Source organism: Pteronotus mesoamericanus, unplaced genomic scaffold (genome assembly GCF_021234165.1).
Source record: "Pteronotus mesoamericanus isolate MK-2021 breed Mesoamerican mustached bat unplaced genomic scaffold, CSHL_Meso_final contig_169, whole genome shotgun sequence".
In the NCBI taxonomy this organism is placed as follows: domain Eukaryota; kingdom Metazoa; phylum Chordata; class Mammalia; order Chiroptera; family Mormoopidae; genus Pteronotus; species Pteronotus mesoamericanus.
Genome location: NW_026555068.1, coordinates 21,478,353 through 21,500,031, shown reverse-complemented (window position 1 = coordinate 21,500,031; position 21,679 = coordinate 21,478,353). Strand labels below are relative to the sequence as shown.

The 21,679-nt window shown below is 51.4% G+C and overlaps 1 protein-coding gene across 6 annotated transcripts in view; it reads right to left on the bottom strand.

Moving 5' to 3' along the window:
• Positions 1–268: 268 nt before the first annotated feature.
• Positions 269–21,679, bottom strand: part of IRF2 (interferon regulatory factor 2) — a 73,742-nt gene continuing 52,331 nt past the window's right edge. For 5 of the 6 annotated variants that reach the window (XM_054566183.1, XM_054566181.1, XM_054566186.1 and 2 more), the window contains 4 exons: positions 19,698–19,815; positions 9,041–9,205; positions 2,894–2,940; positions 269–1,605 (listed from right to left, as the gene is read on the bottom strand). In XM_054566183.1, the coding sequence (XP_054422158.1) occupies positions 1,297–1,605; positions 2,894–2,940; positions 9,041–9,205; positions 19,698–19,815 (639 nt within the window). In that variant the 3' untranslated portion in view covers positions 269–1,296. The remainder of the gene's footprint in view (positions 1,606–2,893; positions 2,941–9,040; positions 9,206–19,697; positions 19,816–21,679) is intronic. The other variant, XM_054566182.1, reaches the window with a different exon arrangement.

The following is a 21,679-nucleotide window of genomic DNA, read 5'->3' as shown; positions in this document are numbered from 1 at the left end:
GTTTCTGCCATGGGAGACAGAGATAAATCCCGACCCTGTACATAACCTTGACAACTGCGGAAGGTAACTCCTATAGGACATTCAGCACAGCACCTGGCTCCGGACAAGCCATCCAGAGGAAGCCATTCGAATCCTCACAGGAGGACCCTCCGGGGTGTCTTGAGGTGGAGAAGGGAAAACATTTTGTTCCCCAAGAAGAAATGATACTTTGTCGGTCCCGTCCCACGGTTGTGCTCTAAAGTAGACCCAGACAAAGCAGGCATGATGCCCATTAAAAATTTAACTATATATCATATTCATTTATTATCAATCCACAGGATAATTTGATTGCTACATGAGCTCATAAAAGCTTTTTCACCTTTACAAAATTAAAAAAAAAAAAATGTGCCACAAGGATGTAGTAACAATTGCTGATAAACAAGAAAAGGAATCTTAAAATTATAAATTTGCTGTAGAAAAGATAAAAAACAATTATATTTTCTTTAGAATTTCCACCTTGAATAAAATATTCCCCCTGTATAAAAAATAAAAAAGCTAGCTCTGGTTAGAATTAGAGTATTTTTTTTTTTGTCTTCAAATCTGGGGATTTGCATAAGGTTCTCCATGATAATTTTCCTTTGTACCGCGTGGCATTCAAGCATAGCAGATTAGAAAGATCTCTCTCTCTCTCTCTCTCTCTTTTTAAAGCAGTCTTAACATGGGACATCTGTGGAGAAGTTCATGTTCTTCTCCTCCTTGCCAGGGACGTGTAACACAGCCTTCGAGAGAGGAAGAGGAGGAAGGGGGGCACGGTGAAGGGCAGGGCGGGGTGCTGGGTGTGCTGGGAAGGAGGGCAAGGTCACGAGAAGGTCTACCTGTAAGTGCTTTAAGATAAGGTGCAGAAGCCGACTGCAACGTCGCTAGTACTGCCCTATGTACATATTCACAAGAATAAAAAATTCCAGCTAGTTCACATTTTCTCTTCCATTCTGAGGCATCCACTCCACCATGCTGGCCTTGACCGCAGGCAATGCAGCACCTCACTGCCCGTGTGGGTGTTGGTCCTATGACGTCCTTGAACTTGAGGGAGCAGCCCTGGGAGATCCAGCAGGCTCTAGAGATACGTGTCTACCACTGGGCTGGAGTCCTGAGTTAAAATGAAGCTCCAGTACTGGAGTTGGACACAGCAATCCATGTTCTACCTTCAAGGCTTTTTCCTTTAGATTTGTCTAAAATGGGTGTCAGAGAGAAAAATAAAATACAAACAACAAAACAAAGCCAAGAAAACCCCAACAACCACCAGGGGAAGTCAAAGGCTTAACAGCTCTTGACGCGGGCCTGGGCTATATCCGACGTTTTCTTGATGACGCTGGCCCGCGTCTCCCGGTCCGGCCGACTGCTGCTGGGCGCCGGGGCGACAGAGGACGTGAGCGGGTGGTCTGGGTAAGGGGGCCAGGAGCTGCTGAAGGGCATAGGATAGTTCTCTTCTTTGATGGTGACCTGGAGATCCGGCTTGTTGGAGGTCACGAAGGTCGCCATGCTGGGCAACAGGTAGGTGCTCCGTGACCCCATGTTGCTGAGGTACTGTTTGCCTTCAATGTTCCTCTTCCGCCAGGGTGGTCGTCCCTTTCAAAAAAAATAATTAACATGTCTATATCCTTGGACGTCTATTGAATGGCTTAAGAAAAAAAGAAAAGAAAAAAGTACCACCACTCCCACGTGTTAAGTGTTTAACTGGATTTCTTCACGGTTGTGGAAGGAACTGAAGCTTAGCAACTCTACATCCCTCCACTGAAACTCATGCCCAGTTATTCATAACCCGTGCAGTGGTTTCTCTTCCCTTTTTATCAATTCCCAGTTGCTGCCTCCCCGAAGTGCAGCCCAGACTGTTCTATGAAGGCAGGAAAACAAGGCAGCAGCTTGGTTTCTGGTTCCCCTCCGCCCTGGCTGCCCAGCCTGATCATTGGGCAGCTTTTAGGCCTCGATGGCTGGTCTGTCGTGGTGACTTGGTTCCTCCTGGGTGGCCCGACCAGACCTCTGAGTCAACTTGCATCTTCAGAGGGAGGGAAGTGAGAAACTCAGCACCAGACAGTGAATGCCCCTCGGCTGCTTTCAAATGGGTGCCGCTTGGCACTCCCGGGTGCCAGCCAACAGCCAGCCCAGAGAGGCTTCATTCAGAGGCGCTGCTTTTCTGGCCTTGAAGAAACAGGGTCAGAATGTATGTAGGCTTCTACACCTGGTTGTGTCTTTTCAGGATTCCTGGGCTGTACTTAAAAGTTTTCCGTACACTGGGAAACCACCAATTCAAACAACCATTAGTGTCGGTCTCCCTGACACAGACACAAAGCAGGCTTCAGCAGAAATGCCTTCCTTCACCATTACAACCATTTCCTGCCATTGTGTGAGCCCCGAGAGAGGCCGGAAGCAGGTGACTCACAATCAAGGTTGCACACACACCTGGCCTCAGGGCAGGGCTCACAGGGGGAGGAGGCCCCGGTGCACATGGGGATACCTTTGCCTCGTCAGCACTTTCTGGCGATTACTGCTGGCCATGGCTTTTGGTCACCTGGACCTGAGATCCCTGCGTGTGAACGAGGTTGTTTACAGCGACCAGAGTAGCTGCGCTCCTGGCCTGGCCCTGTTTCCTTTTCCTGCCATCACAGCCTCTCTTCCCGATGGTAACGTCATGCCCCGTTCCCTCCCGTTCAGATCCCAAAGCTTAATTTTATCATTCAAAATCTGCAAGTATGTTATGTTCTATATACTTCACCACCAAAAAAAAAAAAAAAAAAAAAAAAAAGGAATCCAATAGTAACGCTCACGATCAAAAGAAAAGAACCTTCACTGGCAGCGAGGACCCCCGCGCGCCCTCGGGAGGCGTCGTGCCCGTGGAGCCGGCGGCCGGCCTGCTTACCTCGGCGCTCTCTTCATCGCTGGGCACACTATCGGTAGTTTCGCTTTCTGTGCACAGAGAAAAAAACACAGGGCCATCATTCCTGCCATGCAAACGGTTCCGAGGCTCAGGCAGTGTTAAAAAATGCTTCGGCACTTCTTTTGTTCCAAGAGAGAAATGGGTACCTGAACTCATAACCCCCGTCTCCCTTGAAGGGTCAAACACGCGTGCTTGGGAGGTGCTGGTGAATGGGGTCGCTCTCACTGGCCCTCACTGGCTTTGGAGTCGAGGAGTCGACAGCGAGCGCACTTTCCACGGGCCGGGATCGGGCAACGGTCGCAGGGGTGGCAACGTGCTCCCCGCCCCCCATGCCCTCTGCCCGTGCCTGCCTCCTCGCCAGGCCTGGTCCTTGCCACCGGTCTCTCACAGCGCCTCCTGGGCCCACTCTTGCCCATGTCAACTAGTTCGCCAAGTCCCAACTCAGAGTCTTCCTACATCACCCCGGTTTAACTCCGATCCTTCCCTTACCTCACACCCCTTTAGGACTTATGTCCTGCATTTGTAAGCTGCATCTTGCGCCCAGTTACTGTGGGTGGACAGATTCGGGAGTGGCCGCCATCATCCTTATCCTGGTGATTACTTTCCTGTGGGATTCCCTCCTTGCAGGGTGGCGGGGCGGGGAGGGGGTGTTGGAAGTGGAGGATGGGACCCACAACTTGCTTTAAACCAACAGAGCACAGCAGCAAAGGGGATGGGGTGTGTGTAACATGAGGCTGAACCCTGCGTCTCAAAGAGATTCTTTTGGGGGCGGGGGAGGTTCGCAGGACAAAGAATTAAGGGCTGCAACCAGCCAACAGACAGCAAGAAACGGAGGCTCTCGGTGTGACAACCTGCAAGGAACGCACAGCACCTGAGCTTGGACGCAGATCCCCACTCCTGCCCTTCCATCCTCGGCTTGACTGCAGGTCTGCGCTCAGCCAGGCCGGCCCTCCTGAGCCTCAGAAACAGCGGGATAATAAATGTGTGCTGTTTGAAGCCACAGAGTTGGCGGTTAGACTGACATGCAGCCACAGACACTGAGTTTGGTTCCCGTCCCGATTCAGCCTGCCAGCCGGGAGCCACAGAGCAAGTCACTTCACTTCACTGAGCTGCAGTTTCCTCGACCACCAAATGGGAGGATTGCACCGCGCAGAGAGGGCTACATGCTGACTGAGAGGCGCGGCTCAGGGCCTGCCCGGGCCCTGGCACGTGGCGCACGCTCAGGAAAGGTTACTGTGTCTTTGACCTGGGCCTTGGTCAACACTAGATTTGCACATGCCGGATTAACAAAGTCAAAGTCAATAGCTAGTGATTACAAATATTACCTGTACCTAGAACACAAGATTTTTTTTGAAGTAGTTCAAAGTTCACAGCTTTGAGAAATCAAAGCACAAAGGGTAGAACTTCTGAAACACAGAGACCCTTGGAGACTCCGGAGGCCGGGCCATTCATTTTACAGACTAGCCCCGAGGGGCTGTCGGCGCAGCGCACAGGCCCGGAGCGCTGTGTGCCGGGCTGGGCCGCGCCCGGGTAGGCAGGCCCCACGGCCTCACAAGCAGGGACTGGCCTCCTGTCTCGCATCGGGCTGGTGGCGCAGCTGGGACAGACCCAGCCCAGACCCATTCCTCTCACCCTCCCAGAGCCCCGGGCACAGACCAGGCCCTCTGTGAGCTGCAGGTGGGACAACCCAGGGACAATCTGAGCCACCGTTTGTTCCCTAAACAAAGAAAGGGCGCATGCTGACCACACTCGCCCCACCCTAGAGCCTTTCTGCAGGCTTCTCGGCCACTGTTCTCCAGTGACTTTTTCCGGGCGCGAGCGATGGCCAAAGGGGACCATGAGCAACTAGAGGATGAGCTGTCCTCGCCTCGGGGGGAGCAGGCAGCCCCGAAGCTTCCCCAACTGCGAGCCGCAGACCCTCGCTGCTGATGGGCCCTGCTCTCGCGCCCGCTGCTCTGGCCTGTGAAGAGATTCAAGCTCCCCTTCCCACTTTTACGCTTAGCTTTCTCCACGCTCTGCAGGAACCAAGGTTTCTCTTCCCTTCCTATGTGTCTAGGTCCCTCCACGCCTAACTACCCTCCTTAAGTACCTTCCCCTTTCAAGGAAAAACAAACCGAGCCAACAGGCATGCTTTGGGGGCTGCAAATACGCAGAAATGAGCAGGTAATGCCGAGGTTCAGGGGTTCCCCCACAGCCCGAGACCCAGCTGCAGGGGGGCTGGAAGGCAGACCTGGGAGAGACCCCCTGGCCACACCTCGCACCGGCCATGAACATGAGCAGAGCGCTGACGGCCTTGAAGCACCCAGTTCTCAACCTCGGGGAAACAGCTGGAGACAAAAGACACACATGTTCCACACGCATGTTTCAGCTGACACAAATGTTAGCTGAGAGCATCGTTTCTAAATTAGGATTACTGCTTCCAGAGTGGTTACAAAGATACTGGAAAACGGCGACTGCTAATGCTGTTGCCTAGAAGATGACCTTGCGTGCCCTCAGCCTAAGCACAGGCGCCACCCAAAACTCCAGCCACAGGACCCAAGACCCTTCTCTCCAGATCAACAGTGGTTCCCACGGCCCCCTCCAAACCTCCGGTGCACAGTGCTTTGTGGGCGTTTTCTTGGTTTTACTTGACCATTACTGCCAGTTTCAATAGCAACATGCGTTACTTCATGTTCCCTGTTGATTACTTCGGATGTGGTGTTTTATTTACTTTGAATACAATAGAATAAAAAAAAAATGGAAGTTGCTTCCCCGGCATGATCTGAATAGTTTCTGAGAGTCACAAGAGGGACATGCGCAATTCATTTCATCTTTCTGGTCTCAGTGTCCCTGAAGGCGACTAGGGTGACAGGGAAGGGGGAGGTTCGGACTAGACGCTCTCGAAGATTCTCCCTGCAGACCTGCATCCCTGGGATGCGCTCGCCTTAGGTCCACACTCGGCTTCAGCCCAGTCTTTACTGTCAAGCCATCTCAGGAACGTATGGGGCCAGGGGCACCATACGCTTTACAGCCCAGCCTTTCTGCACTCTGACACCCTGCTACCTTTTCTGGAAGGCTCTTGTTCCACAAGTTTTATTAAAGTTGACAGGATTTCTTTCCCTCGATCGTTTGCTCGGTTACTTTCACTAGAAGACTCGATAAAAAGGTTCAGATCAGAGTCGTCTTTATCTCAGAGAACCTTTATCTTGGCCTCACCAGACAGGTGGCACTGAGCTCCCCAGGGACCCAGCGTTTTTCCTGCTGCTTGGTGGTCGGTAGGCAGTCTCCGTTCCCTCAGTCATACCCGGTGACATCTCTGTGTCGTGCCTCCTTCTCCAGCGAGACTATATCCTCTCATCCCGCCTTCTCCAACGTGCTCTTGTGAAACTTTTACGAAACTATCAACAACCTAATGAAATCCTGGCCTCACACATCAGGCGAGAGGCCACGTTATGGCAGACCTTTAAAAACAAAATGATTCTCCTCTAATTTCTCAAGGCTGGGCTTTGGGACATCCCTCCAGGGGATAAAACTTTGACGAATCCAGCTAGAATTTGATGCTGCCTTAAAACATCCAATGCAAGTACTTCCACCCAGAGAAACTGTCTCTTTTCTTGCGCACCATCTATTCAGACCAGAGAGAAGACAGACTTGCAAAACTGAATGTGGTTTTGTAATCCTGCTGGGATTATATTTCAGTGATCAGTAGGAGGAAAAAATAGCTAACAGCAGCCTCCAAATACCAGTTTCCTAAACAAATGAATGGAAGTGGTTAGAGGAGGCTGAAATTCAGCTGAATCATCAAAACAACAACAAAACCCGTCATGGAAAACAGGCAAACAGCCCATCCCATGGGGGAACAGTGAAGTAGAAAGGTAAGTACAACCAAAAAAACTCCTTTCCTAACAGCATGCTCTAAAATTCCTGACTAAATGGCCTTAAACGAGCCATGGACAGAAACAGATTTATGAGAAAAGCAACTGTGATGAAACATTTTGGCTCCAACCAATAAGCCTCCCTCCAAAGGGTTCTGGAGAATTCAGACAATGAAAACAAGGGAAAGAACGAAAGGTCAGGCTCCAACAAAGGCCCGCGGCCTGGCGGCCTGGCACTCGAGTCCTTCTTTTCAAACCTATGCAAATGTCCTGAACGGCTAATGAAATTTTCATTTCTCTCCGCGTGAATTGGCTGTTCTCGGGATGCTTCTGCTAAAGCGAAAGGCCACTGCTGGCAGAACAGCAAGGAGATGTCTTTCCAGAATCCCCGAGGAGACTTCAGAAAAGTTGCACTCAACACATGAGCGGAAAAGCCTGTCCTAAAGCTCCAACGTGTCAAGAAGACCATGTGGGGAATAATGGCACAGCAGGATACGGCAGCCACGCAGCTTTGGAACAGGGGCGGAGTGGCCTCGCGGTCGAGCTTCAGCTATACCTGCTGTAACACTGGGACAGGGACCTTCTGCTCAGCCTCCTTCTGGGGGGGCTCTCTGAGATCACGGGGTGAGGACGTGTTCTGACAGCAGAGCCCACACCGCGGGCAGGCTGGCCAGGGCCGTGGCGGGGGCTTGGGCTAAGAGCTCCACACGGGTGCTAACTGCGCTACCCTGCTGTTCGCCCGCAGACACACTGCCGTAGCCGCACGCGCCCTGGATCCCTGATTTCAAAGAGGGAATGAAGACGGTACCCAGGCGGGCAGGATTCTTCTTACAATGATGGCGCTGACGGATTCCAAGGAGGAGCACAGTGCCCAGAGCACAGCAAATGCACAGTGAGGGACTCACACGCAGGAGTTCCAAATAGGCTTGATACTTCAATGACTGATGACAAGCGCGTCCTGCTTGACAGATTATAGGCCCCTTGTGGCCAGGGCTGCTCCCACAGGGCTTTCCTGCTCCCGGCACCAAAGGCGGCGAGGGCCCGGAGGGCTTGTGCTAAGTGAAACGAGCCCCTCGCGGAGGCCACGTACTGTACGATTCCACTCTGATGACGTACCCAGAGTGGCCACATGCACAGAAAGTCGAGTGGTGGCTGGCAGACGCTGGGGGGAGGGGGGAAGAGGGAGCTGGCCACTGGCGTTCTGGAGACGGACGGCGGTGATGGTGATACAACGTTAATGCCCTTAATGCCGCTGAAGGAGGACAACTGTTATATTTTATGTTGTATGTGTCGTACCACCATTTTTAAAACATGAAAAGGAAAGCTGGGGTTCAGGGGATTTCGTTGACGGGTAAGTCGCAAACCACCTGTCGCTGGGCTGGCACCTGAACTAAAGGACACTCCCTGTGGCAGCCCACACAGAGGGGACACGGGGGAGGATCCCCGAACTGCCTGCGGGAGCTGACTGTAGGTACTCCTGCTAGGGCCTGGCCTGGTGTTTCCAATGGCTGCGAGCAATGACACCGATTCGGGGTTTAGAGTTCCTCGTTATACTTGAGTCCCCCAGATTAAGTGGAGATCACTGAGCATAGAGGATGGGCTGTTGGTGGGGGAAACAAGCCGCCACTTCAGTCTGTACGGAGGGAAAACCACCTGGGCCGGGGTGGGGTCCTGTGACTGAGCCAATCCCTGCAATGCTGTGGCCGTTCCCTGGGGACTTAGAAATGGGCTCAGCTGCCTGGCCCAACTAGAAGCTGAACTGAACTGAACAAGAAGGGGAACAAACGTGGGGGTCACAAGTAACCACGGAAGAATGGGGTGAGCCGTGGGGTCTGAAGGTTTAGTTCAAGTCCTGTCCCAAACACTTACCGGCCGTGTGACCTGCAAGTCCCTTCACTTCCAAAAACGAAGGGACTGGAAGAAATGTTCCCTGAGGTCCTATCCAGCTCGGTCAAACTCAGGTTCCATGACAAACACCCTACCGAATTTCTGAGAATTTGTGCAAATGTAACAGACTCAGGTGAACTACTTCTCCAAAGGAATATTATTGTTAGTGATGCATGAAAATGTTATGGGTGATCAAGTAAAAAAATGCTGTGACTGTGTCTTCTGAGAACAAAGCTGTCCCAGATACATTGGTTGAGAAAATTAAAGCAAGGACAACTCCCAGGAGAGAGAAGAGGCCCTTTGCTGAGCAGGGACACAGGCAGCCCTGGACTAGAGGGCACCCCCCTTCACTCCTTGCCAGCCCCCGGAGTTGCCCCGGCCCCCTTACCTGCGTAGGAAGACACGGGGGAAATCTGCAGAGGGTACAGCTCACTCATGCTGACCGGCTGCTCGTCGCTCTCGGTGGTCACCTCCACCACTTGGCAAATATCTGGCGGATTGGTGACAATCTCTTGATCCTCAATGTTGCTGTCCAGATGTGACGGTCCTACAACTTCAAAGAAGAGAAAGCCATCATGCACCAGCGTCTCCTGATTTCACAATGCTAAAACATACTCTCAAGAAGGAAAACTTTCCCCAAAAAGAGCCAAAGAGCCAAAGAGCCAGGAGTCTGATTCTCAGTCACCACGTGTCATCTGCCATGAAACTGAAGGAGAGGCCTCAGCTTTGGGGTAATGTCTCCAGAGAAGCAGCCTGCCAGGGACCTGGCTCCCCAGGACTGTGTCCAGCAGGCCTGCCAATGGTGCTTACACGTGATGACGTCCCAGACTTAACCCAATCACGGTCAAGGCTGTAGGACCACAGGCTGCACCCAGGCCTAGGCCCAGGGCCAGACACACTGGGCTTTGACCCTGCCTCCTTTCTGTTCTCTGCTCTCACTCTGAACGAAGCTACTGTGCTATGTCCTGCGTCCCGGGCTTCAGAGGGACATTATCACAGCCTAGTAGGAAGGAAGAACCACCCAAACCACCCCACAGTCATTCCTCACTGAGAGGTGCCCCGTTCAAACTCCCAGCCCTCCTCCTGCTTTGCAGGCCACGGGGCTGCTGGACGAAATATCGGAACAGAAGAACGCCGTCGTCTCCCAGTTCTAACACACATCAGCGGCATCGACTCCCAAGAACCCCGACAAGACGAATTCTGACCTCCCCGTTCTGAATCCTGCCTCCTTGTTTTAAATCAGACTTTGACATGTGAGATTACAGATTCACAAGCAGCTGTAGGAAATAATACAAAGAGATCGCGTGTGCCCTTGACCCAAGTGCCCCAGTGGTGGCACCGTGCAGAACCACAGTGCAATGTCAGCACACTGCCAGCAGCCTAGGCCCCTTGTTGAGATGTCCTCCATTCCCCTTGTATTCTTTCTTGTGTGTGGTTAGGACTGTGTACTTAGTTCTACACAATCTTATCACGTATGGAGTTTCCCACACCTGCCACCAGACTCACCAACACAAGTATCTCCCCTGTTACTCTTTCGTAACCATACCCACCTTCCTTCAGCCCCCTCCCCTCGTCTCTAATCTCATAAACTAATGTGTTTCTCATTTCTGCAATTTTTGTCATTTCAAGAATGTGTCACACATTGACTCACACAGTAGCCTTCTGAGATGGGGTTTTTCTCACTCAGCCTAATTCCCCAGAGATTTATCCATTCAAGTTGGTGTACCAATAGCTGGTCCCTTTCCCCTGCCGCGTAATATTCCACAGCCGGGGTGTTCCCAGTCTAACCGCCACTCCCGCAGGACTTCTGTTTCCATTCTTCGGCGATTACAAATAAGGCTGCTGTGAACATCCGTGCACAGGATTTGCATAAACACAAGTTTCTATTTCTCTGGGATAAATGTCCAAGAGTGCAGTTGCTCGATCATATGGCAATTACATGTTTAGTTTTACAGGGAACTGCTAGACTGTCGCCCGGAGTGGCCACGCCACATCATACTCCCCCCACCAGGGTGGGGATAATGGTTCTTCCGCACACTCTTGCCAGCTTTGGTATCATCACGATGTTTTTTACTTTCACCCTGTGATTGACAGGCGTGGGCTAATACCTCATTGTGGCTTTAATTTCAATGCCACGAATGCTCCAGCCCTACTTTTATGCAGAGCTGACCGCATACTTCAGTTGGCAATTAATTAGGTGGAATATACCTGGAAATGGGCATCATAAACAAATGGGGAAAACATCGCTTTCCCGAGGGCCACAGCACTTCGCCGTCATAATCAATGTTCTACTCGTGCTTCGCATGTGAGTTATTTGAATATTTTCTGCCGTGAATCTGACAGGGGAAACCATCTTTATCCTGTTACAAATAGAGAAACTCAGGTACAGAGAAGTCAAACGACTTGTCCAAAGTCACACGGCTTGGGTTCTGTGCAGTGCGCTCCATCCCTGACCTTCTCCCATCCATCTGCAAAACATTCAGGTCAGGCAGGACGGCGGCCACATGCCAGCCTCCCGGAGAGGCCAGCCTTTGGGGACGAGTTCCTGTTTTCAGCGCTCCACGTATTTCAATGGCTCGAGCAGTTCTGTTTATCAATGCATTCCTGTTTGGATTGCTTTGAGTCGGGGGATGAAATGACTGGCCTGAGGTAGGGAGAACCTTATCTGGCTTCTACTCCGGGAAGGCTGGAGAAGGAGTGAGGAGTCACAGGGTCTGTCGTGAAAACAGGGAAGGCACACAGAGGCTAGGAGAGGAGACCTGGGAACGGGATGAAAGAGTCCACAAAGCCGCAGTGCATGGGACGGAAGGGAAATCGGGGGTTGCCCAGGTCTTCCCGGAGGGGAGAGAATCAAAGGAAAGGCAGGCAGGCTAAATCTGGCAGGCGGACTCCAAACTCCTACTTTCTCCTTTGGACTGTCTATTTGAGCATGAGAACATCAATTATGCAGTTCACTAGACACGGACTGAGCCCAACATTGACCTCTCTTGAGTTTCTTCTGCCTCCTCTCCCAAATAAAATAAAACAGCAGGAAAATGAGATTTCCCAAGTGCTCAGAAGCCGTTAGAGGGTGGAGACAGAAGCCTAACAGGGTGTGAGAGTGTGAGCGTGCGTGTGGGTGTGAGAGAGAGAGAGAGAGAGAGAGAGAGGAGGGAGTGGGTATAAGCAATACCCACTCTCAGGCAATTAATGGCTTACATAAATTTGATTTATACCAAAGCCACTTTAACTTCCAATACCGCAAAGTCCATTTCTCTTTTGCACTGTCATTCCAAACAGAGAAACAGCAAGCTGACTAGGAGTATAAACAATGGCAGCGGTTCAAGCATCTTTCTAATTATATCCCTTTGTTCGGAGCAAGAATGCTCTCCCACGCTGTTTTTCCCACAATGCCCAACTCTAGGAGTCAATGAGCGAAGATTTATTGAGCACCTACTTTGTACAAGACGTTGCCGTCACGTACTGGGAGGGGCAGAGCAAGATCGATGTGGTCAAGGGGCTGGTGCGTGAGGAGTCCCGGGCACTCTGGCCCAGCGCAGGGTAACAGGAGCAAGCCTGTCACAGCGGTAAGGAGAAAAAGAAGGGGGAGCCCGGGAGAGGCCGCGTGATGTGAGCTGAGGAAATGGAACTTTTTTTCCAGTTCGAGGAATCAAAGGCTACAATGAGGCCGTGGGGAGGGGAGGGAGGGGAGGCGAGCAACAGGCAGCCCTCACAATGCCTGTTTTTTTGGAGCCTTTTCCTGACCACCCCAGAACAGACCGACCTCTCTTTCCTGAGCGCCTCTCACTCACTGTCCCCGCTGTTCAGCCAAAACTACAATGTGACAGACCTTGTGACATGTGTTGACTTTCTGCCTCGCACTGTCAGTTAATCCCTTATATCCTTATTTAAGTTTTTACTGGGGTGTCATCTCCAATCCCGTTAGGGCCCCCGAGGGAGCTGAGGATCCACACGAGGACTTTTTGCACCCGTGACAGAAGAGGCTCCCACCGTGCCCCCGAGAGCAGCGCGACGAATCTCTGCTGAATAAACAAAGATGTGAACGAACAGACCAGGGCTCCCCGGCTGCAGCCGGGGAGGCCTGGCCGCTTGCAAACACTGGACGTAACGATGCATGTTTTCTAGAAAACTTCAGGACGTCTAGCAGGTGGGCTTTTTTAGACAGCAATGAAGTGATGAAGACACAGCAGGCCATAGTTCCGGATGCTCCGACCTATGGGCTACGTCTTGACGATGTGGTGCTTACACAACAAACGCCATCTGTCAAAATTCATAGGGATGTATGCCTAAGAGGGGTTAGTTTTATACTGTTTTTCACTTAATAGATGTGACTTACGACAAAAAAAGTAGATAAGCCCCTCTACTCAACCTTCAAAATTAAATTTACTGGGGTAACGTTAGATAAAAACTTTATGTGAGTTTCTGGCATACAGCTGCGTAGCACTGCACCTGCCTACTCTGTGGTGTGCTCCCTGCCAGAAGCCTCGTCGCCTTCCTTCACCATGTATTTGAGCCCCTTTACCCTCTCCCTCTGGATGCTGGTGACCGGGATTCAGAAGTAAGGCTCTGTTTTCCAGGCTACAATCCACATCCCCTGGTTAACATCGCTACATCATCTCTACAGCCAACCGTCCCCTCGAAGTGTGTTACTTTACGGCTCAAGCGGGGCGACCATGTCTCTCCACCTGAACTCAGCTGTGGGCACTTTAGACACTTCACTCAGTGTCATAAGCCCTAGGGAGACAGGGAAATCCCAAAATCTGAGATGCTCTCTGAACGGGCACCATCCCCAGTCAATCTCTGTCTCTGTCTCCATGGCAACTCATTTCCCTGGACCACCCATCTTTGCCCCAAGCGACAACACGGTCAGTAACATGACTCCTGACAACTGAAAAGTCACAAGAAGCACAGCCTTTTTAGCAATCTACTCCACCAAAGTAAGGTCAGAAGTGGCATCCAGCTCAGTGCTTGAGTGTCCTGATTGATAAAGAATAACAAAACCTAACGTTTGCCTCCCCCACCACTCACGCACGTGACCCCACACCCCACATGAAGGTTCGGTTGTCATCCTCATTTTAGACACAAGGGCAGACATCAAAGAGAGCAAAATAACTAAATCAAAGCCAGAGAGTCAGTTAAGTGGCAGAACAAGGGTTCAAGTTCAGGTTCCCCTGACCCCAAAGCTCAACTCCAGTACATCACAGCTTGGTCTCCCTAACAGGGAATTAGTAAGTTCAAACCGAGCGACACGAGGCTTTCAAACCCCTTGTAAGATAAAAACACTCGATTCTCACCTTTATGAGACTCTGGGCTCATAACCAATAATGAAATTGCTTTCCAACAGTTCTCTTTGGGGTGCAAGGAAAGTCCCCAAAGGCTGGAGGAGCTAGAAACCCACTAAGCTTCTTAAGGTCAGCACATGAGGAGAAGAGTCACCCGCAGGAATGCAGTTTTATCTGGGCCTAGTTGCTGAGAATTACAACAATATTATTCATGGCTGGTTACTGATGAACTGGTTTGATTCCTTAAAAGGTCATTCGGACTTTATTAACAATTGTTGACTTGACAGAGAGCTCCGCTGGAGAAAGCAGTTGCCCCCATCCCTCCGAGAAAGTTTTGTTGTTTTTTTTTAAAGATTTTGTTTATTCATTTCTAGAGAGAAGGGAAGGGAGGGAGGAAGAGTGGGAGTGAAACATCGATGTGTTGGACACGTGAGAGAAACATCCATCGGTGGCCTCCCACACGCCCCCAACCAGGGACCGGGCCCACAACCCAGGCCTGTGCCCTGACTGGGAATCGAACCAGTCACCGTTTGATTCACAGGCCGGCACTCAGTGCACTGAGCCACACCAGCCAGGGCAGAAAGCTCTTATTAAAAAACAGAGACTTTAAGAAGTGAAAGGGTCTTTGAAGGTGAGTAGGTCCGACTGCTTTACAGCTGAAAAAAAGCTGGAGTCCAGGGAGGTCAGGAAAATTGTCAAAGTCACAGGTAGCTGCAGGGTCAAGAATAAAGCTTATTGGAGGGGCACACAAAATCAAGCCAGCCGCCTGGTGCTGTGGAGAGAAATTTCCTCTTGGCCTGACCAGAAAGTTTGAGACTTGAAACTGTTACTATCAACCCTGACAGCACAGCACTAGGGGAGAGGCTACTTTTCTGACTCAAATCTATTTTTTATATATTGTGGTGATACCACAGTCAAAATCATAATATTATTTTACCATCTTATAACCACATGGTGATTTTTCCATTACACTCGTTTGATTCTCAACAATATGTGAGGTAGGCAGGATCAGTATTATTATTTCTGTTTTACAAATGAGGAAACTGAGTTTCACCGAGGTTAGGGAGGTCAACCGAGGTCACGTGGCAAATAAAAAACTGCAGAGCTAGGCCTAGAAGCCAGGTGTTTTTAACTTCTAATCCAGTGTACTTTAAAAAATAACAATAGTAAAATAAGACGTGGCCAAGGTTTGGTCTACGGCCCGCGAGCAACAGCAGGGGAGACAGTGTCTGTGGGCGGGCCATTTCCAAAAAGCGGGCTCTGGCCTCGCAGGGCAGACGGCCCCCTGCAGCTGCAGGCCGATGCAGGCGCGGGGGGCAGGGGGAGGCACAGTGCACCCTCTCCCCCTGCCCCCCAGAAAGCAGCATCACACACAGGGAAGCAAGTAAGGTGTCCCGGCAAAACTCAGTAGAGTTCACCACTGTGTCTCCAGGGTCAGCGGCCTGGGAGCAGAAATGTAGGTAAGACTTCTCAGCCGAGCCCACCGGCGGCCCTGTGCTTACCATGCTGTGTCCACAGAGCCTTAGCGGCCGCCCCCAGCACCAACACCCACAGCCAACCCTGCTTTCTCTCTGCACGGGCACAGCGGAGTCGCACTGGTCAGACTCATCCTGATTCAAAAACAAGTACGAAAGAGGTAGGCAGGGGCTTGGTCACCAGGATCTCGGGGCCAAGAGGGAGACGCCGGGTCTTTGTCCGGGGGCCGATGGGGACATGGTGAGACTGGCTTTTTCATTTTTTTAAACCACTCTGTCTGGAGAATGAATGGGGAGGGGACAGAATGAAAGCAGAGCTCAGGCAAGCGCAGAGGTGATGGGAGTAGCATCAGAAACAGAAAGAAGGGGACAGACTGGAGAAATGCGATGTGGGGAGACTGGATCTCAGAGTTAATTGTACATGGAGGGGGGCAAGGGAGAGGGGGAAGGAGAAAACATACAGTCTCATAAAAAGATGGCAAGCTTCTTGGGTAAACAAACCTTCTTAAGGTTGAAAACATGACGGCCAACGTCCACTTCCCCGGGGCCCCGGCTGCTCACGGCGACCGAGAGCACAGCCCATGCGGCCTCCCCGCTGTGCCTAGGCCTTCCAAGGTCCCGTCCGCAGAAGAACACCACGGGGTGTCAGCCTTATCACATACTGTGATGTCCTGGTTCACTTCTCGCATGGGGTTCCGTGCTGTTCTGAGTTTTCTAGGGGTCCTAGCAAACTTGGGTGCCTTGCCTCTGGCCCCCAGTCCTGAGGGGCTAGCAGCTCAGTCCCCTCCCCAACCCGGAGAAGACACGGGGCACGGCCCACCGCGAACCAGCACGGGAGACCCTCTGTGCACCCTCTTAAGAGCAGGGGCCTTCCATCTGAAGATCCACCCGAAGCTCTTATTCATCTTGTAGATTGAGTTTTTCATATCTTATGCTCCAGGAAAAATGGCAAAAACAAAGGGAACAGAGGAGCTGGAAGAGATGAAGATAGAGTTCCACTGCCTAGCGTCATCTGTGGCCGGCCTCAAGTTACCATGAATTCTGGGGCCAAAGGCCTGGGCGGGGGGCCCTACGGGGGTCTCTACGGCGTGAATCGGTTCTCCTGCAATGTCACCCCTCCCTGCAGACACCCTACTATCTAAGCTTGCGTAAAAAAGCGACTCAAAGTTTAAAGTACTTTAAAGTTAGCCAAATTTGGAAACAAGTACCAAAAGGAAAAAAAAAAAAATCCTGTAAGATGAATTTTGGGCAACCAAAATCAAGAACAAATTCCAAATTATACTATTTCCTAATTTCTCTATGTCTACTCACTAAGGATTGCTTGATTTACCTCAGAGTCCAATGAATAGTCGCCCTTGTTCCGCGGCAATCTTTGCTTTATTGAAGGGTGGAGTTACCTTTTATCAAGAAACACAATGAGGCTGCAAAGCCCTGCCTGGGGGAGTCAGACGGACGGCCCACACCTGCACGCTGGCACGCTGGCCTGGAGACCACTTCGCCAGCGCTCGGCGAACGCACAGCTAGCCCAGGCCTGGCGCCAGCGGGTGGAGCCGCACCATTCAACATGCTGTTGGCTTCTTCTGCTTCCAAAAAACAGAAGTGGCCACACACACAAAATAATATAGTGCTAAAAAAAGTAAAAATAAAAATGAGGCGTTTTCTTCCTCCCCTTAAAGGGAACGCAGGGACAGGTCTTCCGGCGGGGCGGAGGGAGGCTAGCCTGTGCCTAGAACCCGACAGGAGAGAGGGGACGTTAAAGGACGTGAGAGGTCACTCTGCTTTTTGGTGCAGAGCGCAGCTTGTCACTGTGAAAGAGGAATCAGCTGTTACGGGCTAGAAAGCAAGACCAGGACACAGCCTGCTGACACCCGCGTGTGTGCATGTGTGTGCACATTGTTTTCCTGCCTTCATCTGTAGCAAGAATTCACTTGTCAGGGTAACTGCACCCTTGACATTTTGCACACTTACTGGATCCGGTTACAAAATGGCCACCCCGTCCAGAATAAAATGTGCCGGGTGTCTGGTCTCCACCAGATTAAGTTAATGATTTTCTATCTACCGCCTTCACTAAGAGCCCACAGACATGGTGAGGAAATATTGCCAAATAACTATCCTCGTCTGTTCCCAATTCTTCCCTTATAAACATAGGCTCATAAAAGTAGAACGAGAGCTCCCTGAAGCTTTCACCTTGGTGCCTCAATACAAAACTGAAGTGAACTCTGGGTTTAGAAACAAACTGAAAGGGAGATACGGTGTCATTTAAAAACAATTTTTTTAAGGAGACTCGGACTCCACAGTGGGCTTGGAATCCGAATCCCTGTCCACAAACCCCCAAGACAGGGCTGGTTCATGAACAGTCATGGGAAGGCTGTGGACAAAATCTCTGTGAAGGTTTATAACCTGATAGCACAAGCCACCCATCCTTCTAAATACTTGTATGGCTCCACTTCATATGTAATTATATACCTTTGTAACAGGCCTCCAACGACAAAGAAAGAGATATTCAACCTCATTTTCCTGCCATCCATTATTATTTTATTATTAAGCCAAGGAAGAGAGTCACTTAACCCAACAGGTGATTCCTAACTAAACCTGCATTCACCTTGGCCCCAGAGGTAACGACTCATTCAAAGAGCTCCCAGCGCATGTGGCACCCATCACAGCAGAGGCAAAGGACAATCACCCTGTGAAGTTACAAACTGAGACTCAACCAAAAATAAGTAAAAGCCCACGGCCGCCTCCATGTGAGGGGGGGAAGCAGCTGGGGCCTCAGATACAAGCGCCCGGGATGGGGGGACAGCTGGGCTTCTGGGCAGGCAAGACGCCTCACACCAAACGGGAGTGACGAGGATGCTGGATCTTGATGCTCTCCCCCAGCTCAAAGCGACTGGGACAAACTGGCTCCATGGAAAAGTGCCCCGTGTGACGTGAGCACCGGAGGGGGGCTGGGGAAGGCAAGGCCAGGCCTGCCTGGAGATTCGGCCCGCTCTCCGCATTCCGCCAGACTCCTCCATGCTCCAGGGACCCCCGGATATGTGGTTCCACTTCCCAGATCCCCACCCAAGGGGCACGAGGGGGCTGACATCGGCAGGGCCGCGGCCTCCCATCCACACCCAACTGAGAGGCAGAAATGGCGGGGCCCAGGCGGGAGCCTGGCTCTTGTAGCTCCGTGGTTCTCTCTGGTTCTTACCAGCATCACGCTGTTCACAACATGGAGCAAGTCTAACGGACCCAAAGGTACCCCAGGGCAAAGCCCCGCACGGGATTCTGGGGCCGGAGCTGGGCCTCTGCGGACACCCAGGGTCCCCACCAACCGTCCACGGCAGCCCCTTAGCGGGACTGGACCGAGAGAGGATGCACGCTTGTCACCCTGCTGCCTACAAGCCATCCAGTGGTGTTTGTGTTGTGTTTGTACGTCACACATTTGTGCACTTTATTGTTATACCTGCATTAAGAATGAATTTTTTTTTTTAATACCTTCCAGCATTTTGGAAATAAAAGCCCACCTCCTCCCCTTGGCCTGCAAAGGCCCCCCTGCCCTACCCCGCCTCCCTCTCCGAAGGGAACCGCACGCTGCCACCACACGGGGTCGCACTGGCCTTCCTTCCGGTCCTCCCCGCCTGCCCCACGCTGCCCTCCTCACCCATCCAGGTTTGGGGGAAACACCCCTCCCTGGAGAAGCCTAAATCCAGTCCCTGGTTCTCTCTGGTCTCCATTCTCTCCTTCCGCAGCCATGGTTACCTGTGGCTTTGTTTTCTGTCTCCCCATGACGCTAGGAATAGGGCTGCCAGCTCCCCAGCCTAGTCCTGCCCATAGTCCCGCGTCTGGCCTACCGAGGGTGCTTTGTGGAGCCAAAGTGCGCCCTTTGGCAACGCGTCTCTGTGCCTCAGTTTCTTCCTCTGTAAGAGGAGCGCCACCGTTGTGGTGGATCTGCGGGGGCAGGTGCTCAGGGACAGCCTCCCCTCTCCTTGTTCCCAAGTTAAATAAATAACTTTGTCCACATGAACAACTGTGGAAAGACTGAGACGTGCTAATCATTAGCCACTGGGGAAATAAAACCATTTGGTCTCCTTGGACTCTCGGTCACTCTCGGCCTATTTTCTTGAGGCTGAACCAGCGGGGTCCCTTTATCTCATCCTCAAAGACCTTTATTTTTCAGCCCTGAAATCGGGGGGCCGGAACGTGCATTTTGAGACAGTTCCAAGACCCCCTCCCATCATGTTTTACAAGTCTTAGACCCCAAAGGGCTGCTCATGTGTAAAGAAAATGAGACGTCAAAACAGTTTACCTATGATGTTCACCGTACTATCCACTTCATTTTTTATAGCTGAAGCCAGGGCCGCATACTCAGGAGAAAGATCACTTACTCCATTACTAAGCCCCAAAGATGACTCAACTGGTTCTTGCTAGGAAGAAGAAAAGAAAAAAGAATTGAGAACACTTCCTTTTCCCTCCCTTTCCTCAGCTTAAACTCTACCCTCTGTCTACTTTCTTCAAGGCCAGGGTCATTCCCTTGTTCTGCATAGCATTCCTCTGAGGACATGGGACCAGCACATCTGCCTGCCTTTCTGACGTGCTTACACCTGCGGACAGTAGTCTAGGTTAAACAGAGCCGTGTGACTGTCTAGTCAAGTGCCATGCGCCTGGATTCCAAGTCGTCCTTCTTGGAGGGAGGGGGTGCTCAGAAGGGTCGACTCCTGGCTTTCTCTCGAAGGGGCGAACCATGCTACCTCTTTTACAATTATTTCTGAGGAAAAGCTCTTTCCTGCGTTTCTAAGGAAGATTGCCTCAACTGCTGGCCCAAGGACAGGAACCCAGGGGACGCTGTTGAATGAATTCTTCTCGGATATGGTTTGCCCTGGACTCTGGCCACTTGAGCATCCTGCCCTGGGTAGGCGGCTGGAAACCCGGGCCAGACTCACAGCCAAAGCCTCCCTCCCCCCATGGAGTCCAGTCAAGCAACCCCACACCCACAGCTTCATAGACACGCCTCCCAAGGGCCTGACGGTCCCACACAGCCCAAGTGGCTGCATGTTCAAACTAATGAAACAATGAGATCGATTTCCTTTTCTGTATGTAGCTCCTCAGTTCTGCTTTGTTCGTCTGCACCACGGCCCTCCCGCCTCGGAGAGTGTCGGCCAACCCGGGAGACCCAGCCCTGCTGAGGCACGCAGTGACTGCCAGTATTTTGTAAGACTGCATTTGTGTCTGTGACAGCAATTGAGCCAGACAAAAACAAAAACAAAAACAAAAGCAAAAGCAAAAAAAAAGAAAAAGGCCACACAAGACAATTCCTTTGGGAAATCAAATGGAGAGGAGGAAGAAAGGAAAGAACACAGGACAAGAGCACAAGATCATGTGAGGTTGGTATGACTGCGCTTTGAAAATCCCAGTGTGTTGTATACCTCTAAGGCATATGGGACATTTTAATCCATTTATTTATGCGCTACTTGGAGTCAATGGTGAAGCCCCACATACAAAGTGACTTAGGGAAGTCACGCAGGGAAGGGAGGGGGAAATGCCCTCATCCTTCATGATCCCACCTGGCAACTTCCTACCACAATAGCTGTAACTTCAAAGACATCACTTCACTGTCACAGCTCAGTTCTAAAAAAGGAAAAAAGAAATCACGCCCTGCATGGTTGACCAGATGAACCGAAGGGCGAGCATGAGGAAGGGTCTAGGACAGCCTCACTGGGCAGAGCTGCTCCCTTTTCTCCTGCAGCCTCTTGCATCTTCCCCTCTTGAACATGTTCCACATCAGAAGTCTGTCCTTTCTGGGAAAAACTCACTTGCTGGTGACCTGAGTCACCATCTTTTCTCTTCTGTCAGAGCCAAACTTCTGAACAAGCATCTGCCTTCCCCACCTTCGCCTCAGCACCCTGGTGAGAAGCTGCAGTCTCGCTGCTTCTCCACTTGAGGAATCAAGAGTCCGGCTCCCTGGGGCTTGTATGCAGGGAAAGACAGGCCTGGCTTTGCAGTCACACAGGCCTGGGTTCAAAGCCTGGCTCCTCTACGACTCACTAGCTGCAGGACTTCGCTTTCCCTCTCTTTTGGCCTCTCTCAGGGCAGGCAGGGCAGCTGTCAACGGAGGAGAACTCATGTCATAAAGATGAGATCTGAAGACTAAATGAGATAAACACGCACCTGGCACTCATTTAAAAAAACGCTCGCTATTGTCTACCATCGCCAATAAAACTCTGCCTGCGCCGATTCGATGACCTTCCCTCCAGGCCCTTTCCTTCACCGCCAGGCTCTGAGGCCCAACAG